This window comes from Austrofundulus limnaeus, unplaced genomic scaffold (genome assembly GCF_001266775.1).
Source record: "Austrofundulus limnaeus strain Quisiro unplaced genomic scaffold, Austrofundulus_limnaeus-1.0 Scaffold5, whole genome shotgun sequence".
Classification (NCBI taxonomy): Eukaryota; Metazoa; Chordata; class Actinopteri; order Cyprinodontiformes; family Rivulidae; genus Austrofundulus; species Austrofundulus limnaeus.
This window is the reverse complement of record NW_013952407.1, coordinates 2293540-2307852: the sequence shown is the minus strand read 5'-3', so window position 1 is coordinate 2307852 and position 14313 is coordinate 2293540. Positions and strand designations below refer to the sequence as shown.

Below are 14313 nucleotides of genomic sequence, written 5' to 3'. Positions count from 1 at the left end.
AATCAGATTAATATATTTTTTACATAAAATAAAATGACTATGTTTGAATATCCCAGCATTTTTGATGCAAAAATAGCAACATGCCTAAAGAAAACTGTGAGAGGAACAGAGAAAAAGGAGACACACACACATACATCTTGCTATCTTTGTGAGGACTTCACACACACACACAGCGCTCACTGCATCTCTGCCTCCGTCTGCACTCGTTTTTTACACCGGGCGAAAAAATACATTTAAACCAGCTGACGCTAACTTTAGATCACAGTTTGAAATGTACACRGAAGAAAACCTGCATCACGACTTTTATACTGCGGTCAGAACAAACGTGATCCGTGAGCGGAGTCTGCCTGGTTCACACATGATGGTGGACGGCTGCGCTCGCTCTTATGAACGTAACAGCGAGAAAAGACCGAAAGCATTTTTTTAATTGTAATCCAGCAGGGAGAACAATAGAGGTGTTCTTCTGTGCCTCCTGTGAGCAGCTCCAGCATTTTTTAAAAGAAAAACAACGCGGACACACTAATTACATTGTGGCTTCAAAGTGAAACTATTAAAAASATGGCGCTCCCGTCCGGAAGTGAAACTTAAAAACAGCTGTTCTCTCTCCCCTCATATTCTGACACAGAGGGTAGAAATAGCTAAATTAGACAGTTAAAACACATTTACAGTTCATAACTCACCCTAATTGTWGTTAGCACTCTGTCTCACAACATTAGCAGCCGCTCTCTGCCCGAGGGAGGGGGCGGCAACGTGCGCTCGCGTGACCCAAAGAATGGATCGGCCGAACGGACGGACATATCGGCCGATGCCGATACAAGGGAAAAACGCAAATATCGGCAAAAATGTCGGCCGGCCGATGTTTCGTTCGACCCCTAAAAAAACACTTTTGTTACCAAAAACATATTTTGTTGTACCCAAAAGCAGATGTGCCTTTTTAAACAGAGACCTCATCTAAAAGCTCGTGTCCAGTATGCAACTATCTAGACTTCAATGTAAAATAGGATGGCACAATATTAGAAAAAATTGTTATTATATATTTTTTGTTGGGTTAAACTCATATTTTCCTCACTTTCTTTCCTGTCATCACTTTTGTGTAAACCAGTGAGCATCAGAACTGGATTGARTAAATATATTAGCAGAAGTGGATAATACTTGAAATGTAATAATCTATGGTTTATTGCAGTCCATTTAGTCTTTTGTGGATTGATATATATTTCTGTTTGAAAGGCCATATAGTCGTACACCTTCACCTCCCTCCAACAAAATAAAAAACAATCGGGACACCCCTACGAGTCAGCGTGAATAAGCAAAACGTAGGGATAAGGAGTCCCAAGGGATTCAGACRAATTTTCCTCCTTTCTTTTCTTTTCCATGAAGCTAATCCTTTACTACACCACAATGTATCCTTTGGGAACTCTAAAATAAATGTTAAAAACCACAAAATTGCAATTAAAATGTCTTTAAGTTTCTGCTTTCAGATCTGCAGTTTTTGTGAGCATATTGTCAGTTTATGAGCTCTCATGAGCAGTTGTAAATTCCTTCTCCCTGTTTTTGTAACTTAAAAAAAGAAAAACAAATAAAMCGTACAACATTTCGTCCTAATGCAGTTACTTCTCCATTCGAACTTTTTAGAATTTAGGCACAGTGTTTAAAGTGAAATGTGTAACATTACTGATGCTTGTTGTTTCTAATGGGTTTTTAAGAAATGTTTAAAAAAATACGCTGATGTTATCAGAACAACAAACATTTTAATGTTTTTTTTTTGTTGTTGTTGTGTTTCAACTTTTTCACACACAGATTAATTATAAATAAGCTCTGTTTTTTAGCATTTCATTGTCATGCTGTGGCCTTGAGCGAGATTGGATCTTAATGTTTAATGTCTTCAGCCAAAAAAAAAGAGTAATAAACAAACTTAATTTTGGACTTTACCTTGTGTCATGCAGGCGGATGTGCAAATTAGCATGCTCCTTTTCAGGCCTGGGTTCTATTATCCACCCTTATGGGGTCTTTTATAGTTAGCAGGGGGGTCGTGTTTGAAAGCGSGTCTTGTTTTAATACAAGAGAGCAGCTTTGTGGAATGTGAGGAATGCTGTCATTTATCTTCAGCTGTGGTTGAAAATTAGAACTTGGAAACCCTCATGTGCTTGTGATTTCAATTAGAAAAGCTGTAAAGACCCCGAAAACATGTAATGGTCAGACAGATTGGTGTCARGTTAGCAGGCTGTGTTTGAACATGCAAGTAAACAAAAACAAAGGTGCAGACATTTTGCATACTTTATGCAAATGTTTTTACGATGTAAGGTTCTTTTCTCTCAGCATTTGTTGTTTGCAGGGCTCTAGACTAACCTTTTGCAGCGGTTGCACCGGTGTACCTCACRTTTTTTTTTAGGTGCACCCACATTTTCAATCGTGTCACTTTTAACATCACAATTTTACAGTCTACAGTCTGTCTATTAAGACTATTATCTCACAAATAGTTAGTTAACAATACAGTATTTAATTTTTTATTTTTACCAGAATTGTACAAGACTTACAGAACTTACTTAACTTACTGAAAAAAGTATTTAAAATTATTCCATGACCTGAAATTTTAACCTCCAAGATAAATGGAATGAAAGAAATCCTAAATTATAAGTGCACATGTTTAAGGGCCGGACGTCTTATAAACATTTCAAACTGAAATTTTCATGACTAAATGTCTTTTAGGCTACACATGCCCCTCAAATGGCCAGCTCCTGCAGTTTGGCCTTCTGGATCTTTGGCCTTGGCTAAACCAGCTTTCCACACTCTCCCTAGCATCAAAATCTTCCAGACGTGGGTGCTGTACACTAGGGCTGTACAATATATGGAAAATTTATCGTTATTGCAAAAACAACATATYCAATATGCATATCGCAAAAAAACTGCAGTAAATGGTTGGCTCAAAAGTACAAGTTTTGTCACTCAGACGGATGCTTAATGGATTATACCAATCAAATGGAGCCCTTCACATATTTGGCCAATTGGATGTATCTCTTCAAATTCAAATAAAAATCATGCTGGAATAGAAATGATTAGATTTTTAATACAAGAAAGACAACACTACATACTTATGTATTCATTTATCGCAAGTCATTGTCACCGCAATATTAAGCACTGTTATCGCACATCACATGTTTTTCTAGRATCGTATACCCTACTCTACACTGATTCTTATCAGATCTTCCACTGTGTCTGAATGAAGGTATGCTCTATTATAACTGGTCTATTGTTTACAATAAAYTCTTGGGGTTAAAAAAATATTCACAGACACATTTTACAATCCTACCACTGACGCTGTGGTTAAAGATGTTCGTCTTCCTACTCACTTCTGGACTTTAGTAAATGTTTTCACTTTGAGGACATGGTGGAATATCGAGTGTAGTGGACATTTTTTAATGGGAGCAGGTGAACAGTGCAGGTTCTGCGATCAACAGWAGTGTGTGTCTGACTGTGAGCACAGCACACTCAGTCAGCAAAGACACAGAGGAGCGGGGAGGAGAGGAATGGTTTTTTAAGTGTCGGGGTGGGTGAGAGGGACGTGTCTGTTGGACATAATGAAAATGTGAATTTATTATGGGACATTTTGTAGGGGGTTATTAAAAAATCAGGTGCATTGGTAGCGCTGAAGATTGATTTTTAATGTTTCTGGAATTACATTTCTGTTTAAATGTAAACATCTCAACTGCCTCAAACATTTGGACAGCGTGCACTCATTGACCAGGACACAGCTACACTCYGTCCTTGGGGCCTCATCATGATTAATTGCTCGCTCTTCACTATGGAGGTCCAGGTTTCAAGGACTTGTTGACAGCAGGCTTGAGGTGCCGGATGGCTACAGCCAGAGGGCCGTGTGTCAGTCTGAAGAGGTGTAGCTGTTCTTTTTCCTGTTTGTTCAAACAACATCGACCCTAACCTCCATTTACATTGTGGTGCTTTGCATGCGGCCTGCTCTGGAATTTGCTGGGTCATGGTTTCTGTTGAGTTAGAAAAAACTTCTAAAGCCACTGAATGAATAACAGATAACATAAAAACAAGTCTTTGTAATTACTAATGCAGGCCAAAGTTGCATTTAAACAATTCTTTCAAGGTTGCCTCCTATGAAATACTACAACACGTGTACTTTTAAGCTATTAGAAATATTTTTTTTGTACACACAAAAATTCACAAACTTTTAGATGGGCTTAAGGAGAGCATCAACACTTTAAGCCAGAACCCCCACCCAATTTACAAAGTTTACGTCACTTAAGAATTTACGTATAGGTAAAATGTCATGAACAGACCAGGAGTGGAGATTGTGACATTAACAAAACAACTACTGAAACTGTAAAATCTTTACTGACTTCCTTTGTCTAAGGTGGCACAATTTATTCTTTATACAGCGGGTAAAATAAGTATTGAACACGTCACCTTTTTTCTCAGTAAATATATTACTAGAAGTGCTAATGACATGACATTTTCACCAGATGTCGGTAACAACCCAAATGATCCAAACATACAATGAAATCAAACATAAATGTCCAGAAATGAAGTTATTTGTAATAATGTGGAATGGCACAGGGAAAAAGTATTGAACAAGCTTACTGAAATTTATCTAATACTTTGTACAAAAGCCTTTGTTGTCAATGACAGCTTCAAGACGCCTCCTGTATGGAGAAACTAGTGGCATGCATTGCTCAGGTGTGATTTTGGCCCATTCTTCCACACAAACAGTCTTCAAATCTTGAAGGTTTCGTGGACCTCTTCTATGAACTCTGATCTTTAGTTCTTTCCATAGATTTTCTGTTGGATTCAGGTCAGGTGATTGGCTGGGCCATTCCAGCAGCTTTAGTTTCTTTCTCTGAAACCAACTGAGAGTTTCCTTGGCTTTGTGTTTGGGCTCATTGTCTTGCTGAAATGTCCAGCCACGTTTCATCTTCATCATCCTGGTAGATGGAAGCAGATTTTTATCAAGAATGTCTCTGTACATTTTTCCACTCATCCTTCCTTCAATTATTTGAAGTTTGCCAGTACCATATGCTGAAAAACAGCCCCACACCATGATGTTCCCACCTCCAAACTTCACTGTTGGTATGGTGTTTTTGGGCTGATGTGCAGTGCCATTTGACCTCCAAACATGATGTGTATTCTGGCATCCAAACAGTTCAATGTTGGTCTCATCTGACCAGACTATATTCTCCCAGTATTACACAGGCTTGTTTAAATGTTGTGCAGCAAACTTTAAAGGAGCTTCAACATGCTGTTTCTTCAGCAGTGGAGTCTTGCGTGGTGAGCGTGCATACAGGCCATGGTGGTTCAGTGCATCACTTATTGTTTTCTTMGAAACAATCGTAACTGCTAATTCCAGGTCTTTCTGAAGCTCTCCACAAGTGGTCCTTGGCTCTTGGACAACTCTTCTGATAATTCTTTTCCCTCCTCTGTCAGAAATCTTGTGAGGAGCACCTGGTTGTGGTCGGTTTATGGTGAAATGATGTTCTTTCCACTTCTGAATTATGGTCCCAACAGTGCTCACTGGAACCTTCAGAAGTTTAGACATTCTTCTGTAACCGATGCCATCATTATGCTTTGCAACAATAAGGTTGCGAAGGTCTTGAGAGAGCTCTTTACTTTTACCCATCATCAGATGGTTCTTGTGTGATACCTGGCCATCATTTGGGWCTGAACCAGCTGATATCAACTTGCACTGACAAGGGGCAGACTTGCTTTCTAATTACTGAGAGAGTTCCGCTGGTGTCTTGGCTTTCCATGCCTTTTTACACCTCCCTTTCTTCATGTGTTCAATACTTTTTCCCTGTGCCATTCCACATTATTACAAATAACTTDATTTCTGGACATTTATGGTTTGATTTCTTTGTATGTGTGGATCACTTGGGTTGTTACCGACATCTGGTGAAAATTTCATGTCATTAGCACCTCTAGTAATATATTTACTGAGAAAAATGGTGACATGTTCAATACTTATTTTACCCGCTGTATGTCTTCCTCTGGCTTCAGATAATAAGCACACTGCTTTATTAGGTTTATGAAATTTACAATAAGTTATGGACGGACTGGGAGCAGAGATTGTGAAAACAACGCACAACAGCTACTGAAGCTGCAACATCACTCCCACCTCCTCAGTTTATTCTTTATGTGTCGTTCATGGRTTCATGTAAAATAATTGCGGTTACCTGCTCCACCGCTTAGACTGTGGAAGTTTACGGAATTTACAAAGAGTAAAAAAATAACCTCTCGGTGAACCTGAAGATCGGCACGGTGCCCTAAGGTTGACCTGAATGTGAACAGGGCATCGTAATAACATCCCTAACCTGATTGTAGATATTGCATGTTTTAATTGAAATTTTAATTCGTAACTCTAACTTAGTAGATTTAGTGTTCGAAACCCGACCGCTAAAAGAGTGAAATTTAAGCAGCAAAGAAGAAGCACTGACAGGCAACTTGTTACCACAAGCCAGCTGTGTGGCATTAAAAATAGTAATCATCCTTGTTCTTTATAAATATTTAGTGGGCATACAATTTGTCTTCTTTGGCCATTACATACACACTTTTGTTGATAAATGTAATATATCATCACTATGTTGCAGTAGCATGGCTGCCTCTGGTGTAGCAGAACTCCCAAAAACCAAAAGTCTCTTAAAGAGCCATAATTATGTTAAATAAAAGCTTACCTTCCTGTCCTTAAGTGCACACATAAGTCTCTTTTGCATGTGCTTTGTAAGCTCAGGTTTTTAGTAATCTATTCCTTTTTCAGACATTGCCTTTTGACCTTAAATTCCTATTTGTGCATTATTGTTTCAAATCCAGTACAGTTACCTTTTCAAAAACAAATTACATGTCTGTGCAAAGTTTTTTGGATATAAAAGCTTAAAAGTCCCAGGTTGCATCGTAGTAAAATAAAAGTTCACATAATGGTTTTTAATAAGTAACTTTTGTGTTATGCAGCTGTTTGTTACCAGTAACTTTGTTGTAAATCTAAGAAAATTCGGATCATTTTAACTTGGTTGTTTAAAAAATAAGAGAATTTAAATTATGACCTCAATGGGGACGTTTTTGCTGAAATACTGGGAGTTTTGGTTACGTTGTCTTTTTGTAAACAAAATTTATACACAAGTAGTAAATTGTTTCTGAGACAAAACCACACTTGTGCAACCTCTTTTAATGTCATTTGTTAAACAGTTTTGCTCTGCCTGATAAGAAGAAAGCGTGTCCTGGCTGTCAACAAGAGAGTAAGAGTTTGAAATAACATTCAGATGAAGTCATTACTTCTGATAATATACTGCGACCAAGTACATATTGCGAAACAGACCCAAGCTGTTTTTGGATGGTAAATGAAGGGAAATTTTTCCCTAATTAGATAACATTTCTTTTTTATTAGATGTGGAGATTGCTAAATAAGGATGTTGCGGTTATAATATATCAAGTCATAAATACATATGTTGACATGAACTGTTACTTTTAATTTTAGTCAAAGGTTTTGCGAGCCCCAGCCATATGGTGCCCTTTGGGAACCTATTAGGAGTTGACTCAGTGGTAAAACAGTCAAGGTTCAGCCCTCTAAATCTGTGTAGTTATATAAAATAAATTTCACCTGCTGAAGATCAGGATCCATCTGTTCTTCTCAGAATTGTATGTTTATATAGTTTTGTGTGTTGCACTACTAACYTTGGTAAGATTTTGCAGCGAGACAAATAAAGTTGATTATTTCTGTTTTGGTTTGGCATTTTAGTTCAAGTTTTTAAAGAGTGTTTTCCTCTCTGTAATCACATTTTATTTTGAAATTGAAACGAGTGGGACACAATAAATTGATTTTGGCAACTGATTTTAACCATTATTTGATTGTATGGCTGTAGATAATGTATAACAATATTTTGCATTTATTAGTCACTTAGTTATTTCTGATATTTGATGATATTTCTTGTGGATTTTTATGTAATGCTCAGAATCGAACATTTTGCAGACATCATTATTAATTATCAATGTCATTACTAATGCTTTTTTCAAAATCCTTGGCCCACATTCTCCATATTGTTCCTCCACTCTCAGGGATCTTGAAGCTTGTTTTTAGAGAGTTCTTTTGTGTTTGAAAAGAAGGTGTCCATAGTTGTCAAGACCATTTTTTTATCAGTTTTGTCAAATTGCCAAAGCAAAATCTTACATTCTTTAAAAACAAACTCAAAACGTTTGTCCATGCCTTTATCATATCTAGATTGAGTGACTGCTGGGTTTTGTATCAACCTCACAATTCAATTTCAATTCAGTTTTGCTTTAATAGCAATTTCATAAGAAGATGATGTACACAAATATTTAATTAGTAGGGGTGCAACAATACCATGTTGAACCGTTCAATACAATGCTTTAGGTTCAATACACACTTGTATCGAACAGGATTTTTAAAATTTATTTTCTCAYCTTGTCTTCTGAAGATGCTCTGTGTTGAAGGATCAGTGGATCTGTGTTCAACTACTCCACCTAGGCTGCATTGTCGAGCACAGATCCACCGAGAAACTTGCTGTTTCAACAACATTTAATTAAAAAAAACTGTACTTTTGAGGTTAAACAAATGGTCATAATTAATTTGAATAAATTACAAGTTAAAAAGAGCATGGAAATTTCTCTTTTTTTTTTGTATCAAAAAGAATATCGAACCATGACACTAAAGAATTGAACTGAACCAAATCGTTAATTTTCTGTATAGTTGCACCTCTATTAATTAGAATCCCTGTGGATAATTTTTTGTGGAGATTTTTTTTCTTGCCCATAAAAACAGAAATGGTAAACATGAACATTTTTGAGAAATGAAATATCTAAAAATAAAACTGTTGCCCAAAAATGCTTGTTGTAATTTGGAGTGCAAACATAGAGACATAGCAAACTGACCAGGGGATTTAAATGAATCAAGAGGATTTTCTGGATTGAGACTGAATTTGAAAAAAATGTAATGAAATCCAGTGATGAATGATATTTGTACACACAAGTTTTAAAGAGTTTGGGTCCCAATTATTTTACTGAACTTCTTTAGGACTCCAGAACATCCCTGAAATCTTCCAACCAGTTGCTCCATTGAGGCCTAATTAAAGTGCCATCAGATATTCAACGTTGTGGTATTTTCTTGTTTTAGTTTGTTTTATAGCCTATTTTTTTGTACTTGTTGGTTTTTATGTATGATGTGTTTTCTTTATTTTATTGATTATTGTTCCAGTTTATTTTTAACCAGCTTGTAAAGCATTTTGGTCAATCTTATTATTTTTAAACATGCTATAAAAATAAAACTGACACTTGAAATTTTACTTTGGGCTAAAAAGCCTTAAAGCCTGCAATTTTAGTAACTATTAAAGCTGCTTAAGCAAACCTATTGAGATGTGGAGACAAAAAAATTGTGTGAAAATGTATATATTTGACTTGAGAAATTAACTACGTGGGAAACAATTATTTAATGCAAGGTGGTTTTGAAACTTTGACAGATAAAGTAAAAATAAACACAATTTGCCTGGCCTTTATAATTTGTCATTTATTAGCTGAATGTTTCCAGATGTCAGTATTATTAATCTGGTTGGTCATTTACCCCACCACTGACTTACTGGTGTTTGTTTTTATTTCAGGTTCAGGAGAGGGATGTGGAAAGATCATTCAGCGGTTCCCCAAGAAAGACTGGGAGGGGACAGCCTTTCCACAGGGGGTGGAAATGGTGAGTAAATTGCATTTTTTGTTACTACACACACAAAAAATTGTTGCCTCTCCTCCTCTGCTTGGCGACTACAAGGGGTCTTTGACAGGAGGTCTGTTATCCTTACATGGACAATCCAATAGATAAAGAAATATTTTCTTATCTGGGTGGGAAAAACTGTCAGTCCCAAGGGCAACATTAGCAGCTAACAGGATCGTACTGCCCAGGACATTAGTGCCTGGGTTATATCTGGTTTTGTTCATTTATACTAACAGATAAACTTTTAGTCACTAAGCAGGCTGGTTTAGCATTTGATAAGGAAGAAATTAACAAACTGACTTTGTTACAACACAGCGTTGGGCATTTTTTAAAAAATGCTTTCAGTATCACCCAGATATTGCTTAAATTATGTATTATTTTTTAATCTTGTGTAGATTTGATCAATACGGCAGTAACTGGAATCAGAGGTTTTTATTGAGGCAATTGATTCAGGAACTTTTACAGTGAATATTTGTGATAAAACTTCTGTTTGCTCCTTTAATTCAAATTATACTTGGACATTTCTTATTTCTTCATACCCTTATCTTCTGATTAAACTCTGATAAATAACTCTCCAGAATTGCTTGTCATGTTGTTTTAACAAGTGAAGGAAGTTAAACTGCTGGGAGTTATTATTGATCAGACACTATCATGGTGCGCACATGTACAGTACATAGCATAGCTATTAGCATAGCTAAAATGAGTTGAAATATTTCAGTTTTTCATTGTAATGCTCATTTTATGTCTCCTGGAATAAGAAAACTTGTGTTACAGTCTATAGTTTGGTGTGACCTTGACTACAAAAATAAAAATTCAAAATAAAGCTGCAAGATTAGCACTTTGTTGTAATTGTAGAACTAATGTTAATTTTATTAATCAAGGCCCGTCATGGATTAACGTCAACGACAGACTTGCATATAGTCTTCTTCTTTTTATTTTACATAAAATTTGGATTTTGCATAAACCTTTTGGCCCCTTTTTTCACAATTATTTTCCACCTTCTAACAGACAAGCTACCTCTACCCAGAACTAATGCATGAAAAATACAGTTCTGTATATAGCCATTTCTTACTGAAATATTTTGCATAAATAAATAACATTTATTGATAATCATGTACAATAATGAAATAATATTCACTTCATTTATTTATGTCATTTAATTGAGCGTTTCTCTCGTGTGCGTATTGTGTTATTTTTAAGTGTTTGCACTGGTTGTTTTGCTTTATGGTTATGTTGATTGATTTGTTTTAATGTGTTTTTTTAATGTTTTGTTCGACCTCAAAAAGAATTGTCTCCACTGAGGCAGAGAATAATTGGGATCCTATAAATAAACAAATTATTAGGGATGCACCAATATAAAACTTTCAGCCGATATTGATATCCAATAATATTTGTGTTAAGGCCGATAACRGATATTTACCAATATTACACAAACACAAATTATTTATATACATGATATGCACAAATAAACTTGTCTTTTTCCAGTAATGTAAAAAAAATGACCAGACTGCTGACATGGCTGCACAGCATCACCAACACTATTATGATCAAACAGATACCATTTTCCCTCCCAAAACAGAAACGCAAAGCTTAAAAGTGGGAAATCAATAATAGATGTTAGGATCGGCCCAGTTTTACTTATTGGACTGATAATTTAAAATATGACCAATAACGGGCGATACTGGTGTTAATGCCAATATATCGTATATCTCTACAAATTATTATTGCATGTAAGTTTAGGGTGTATCTTTAGCAGTGGGATGCAGCAGACTTGCAAACTTTTTAATGTTGATTTAATGTATGTTTGTTGGTATTTTTTATAATTGAAAAAACAGTAAAATGACTTTATGGGCTTTTAATGACCTTGTGGCATTCTAGACTTGCATACTGTATGTGTTGTGGGAATTCAGCATGTGTAGTTTATTTACTTTTTTGTTATTTAATAGGAAATCACCGTCATGCAGTTGCTGTTCAAAATGACATTTAAGCTGCGGCTGAAGATTTTACCCTTGTGTGGTCAAAACATTGTTATTTGTTGCCTAAGCAGGGGTATTTATAAGTCATTTTAGAACAAATAAGGCAGTTATTTTGGCTTAAATGAAAATTTTGTGAATTAGTGGTTTGAATGGTATGCAGGCATCTTCCTCTGTAACCCACTTGAGTCTGGCGGTGGTCATAAAAATGTCTTGTTGTGTGTGTGAGGGCTTGGAGACAACAGTGGTGTGTCATACAACAGACGGCTCWTCTTAAAGTTGACGAACAGTAATTGTGACAAGTAAAGCGATAAAAATGTGATAATTAAGGAGTGATCTGTGCGGGATATTTTTAAAATGAGGTCGAAACTATTTAATTGACAGAGGAATGAATCAGCGTGGCGCCATTCACTCAGCATCATCTCTTAAATATCTTGTGTTTTGTTTTTTTCTCTAAATATAGAACAAGTGCAACAAGTTTAGCCAAATCAGTTAGCTTAGTGTTTCCAGATGTAATTGTGAAGGATTGCACACAATATTAAACATCTCTTTTGTCCCCTTCTTGTTAAAGTTGTCCCATTTGTGCCTCTTCTTAGACATTGTGCAAAGACAATCAGAGAGGTGGTTTTTGAGAATTACTTGTCGAAATTGATTTGCTTTTGATATATTTATTTGTGCAATAATATTKTAACCTATTGAACATGCATTTCATATGACAAAACTTTAATTGTCTTTATGAACCCAGAGGAATAAGCAAAATCAYGAAAGATGACCTTGCTCTTGACATTTGCTTTGCTCCTTTACTGGTTTGTGACAAAATTTGGTCTAACGCCAAATGACTGAAATTCCAACTTTGAAGCTTTAATGATGATACACCATAGTGTTTAACAGACCCTCTTAGCAATTTGCATTTTGGCTCTGTTTGAGGCTGGTATGTAAGCCATTATTATTTGCAGATTTTCTCCTCTCCATGAAAAAGAAAATGACTCTTTTTTTATTTTTTACAAACACATCTGTAGAAAACAGTTGATGAAGCTGAGCACGAAAAGCATTTTGCGGTCACAACAGGCCCCCAGCAAACTAAATAACCACAGATGAGGAATGCACCAAGAAAAAGCGTTTACAACATGAGCTCGGAAAAATGTGGTTCTAATCTTTTCGGGCAAGTGATGATAGGATCCAGCTCAAATCCTCATCTGTTCTTGATGAGCCAGGTCTGTAGATGGAGGTCAGTACTTTGTACACCTAGTAAATTTCCGTCGGGCTGCCTGCTCGCATCAAGGCAGGCGCTTGTCGTGTACAGTAAATGGTTCTGAAAGCGGTACCATGATGTTGTCACGTAGGATGTTGGTAATGTGCAAAATCCATCAAATTAAAATGATGCTGCTAAATGAGATGTAGATTTTTATAATGATGGGTATAGTTGGAAAAAGGTATTGAGCCCACAATCACACTCTCCTCTCATCTTTATTCTTAGAATCCCTTCTGTGTGTTTAATTCACATAATGTGGCAAATTGTGGTTTATCAACAGAATCAGACTGAATATTACTAAAACAGTTAAATATAATAGCTACGCAAAAATACAAATGATCATGTTTGATCTTTATTTAACCCTTTATGATGCTTAGAAATTAATACATACAATGACTAATGGTCACATTTTGAGTTGTTGCTTATTCTGGCTTCCCGGTATGACAAAAAACATGAGCTGAATTTTATAAGAGCAAAATCATTTGCAACAAACCCACATTGTCCTCACTTCTCTCGTTTGTGTGTTGGTGTCATGCACCTCTCTGTGTGCCTTTTTTATTTAACTGTGCTCTTCTAAAATGTGTGTGGACATTAAGACCAGCAGGACATCACCCAGATGGAAAATTTCTGTATTGTTTGCAGGCCTAGTACTGTTTCTGAATTTGTTTGCCATTTGCTGATTTTATTATTTTATTAAATTATTTTAAATCTAACAAGAATTGTCACTTTCTGATCCTCGGTTGCAGCTGCTTTTTTATTTTTTTATTTTTTTGCCACATGTCGTGAACTCAGCAGAATTCCTGGAAATACTTTAGTTTCATGCTATTTATTTACTCTGTTTACTTGTTTAATTAGAAGCAGGTTTTATTTAATATGTGACATATGTGACTGTTCATAACATCCTCTGCTTGCAGACAACTTTTTTTGTCTTTCTGCTGTTTTCATGTTTTATTTCAGACTGTTAGGGCTGTATTCATTTTAGGTTTCATCTACTGTAAGGCAGTCATTAGTTTGTTACAGTTATTGGAGAAAGGTCAGCTAACATCTATTCGAAGTATGTCTGAGTCCTAGAACATTCAAAGAACATCTAGTCTTAAGTTTATATTTTAAATAATAAATTAACCAACCCAAATCACTTCTCACAAAAACAAACTGAAAGAATTTCTGCTTGCATTTAAACTAATAAGTTGGTAAATTCATTTTTAAAAATTTTCCCACCATAATATGAACACATAATTCTTTATTTTTTGCAAAAAACAAAATACAAACAACTATTTCTTTTTATTTAAGTGTTTTTAATTGTATCACAAAAACAAAAAGCAGTCCTGTCTTGTTGATACAACAATAAAACCAGACAAAAATCATTG

The 14313-nt window shown here is 35.8% G+C and overlaps 1 protein-coding gene across 2 annotated transcripts in view; it reads left to right on the top strand.

Moving 5' to 3' along the window:
• Positions 1–14313, top strand: part of sbf2 (SET binding factor 2) — a 121238-nt gene that overhangs the window by 11413 nt on the left and 95512 nt on the right. For both annotated transcript variants that reach the window (XM_014026848.1, XM_014026856.1), the window contains exon 2: positions 9618–9703. In XM_014026848.1, coding sequence (XP_013882302.1) covers positions 9618–9703 — 86 coding nt within the window. The remainder of the gene's footprint in view (positions 1–9617; positions 9704–14313) is intronic.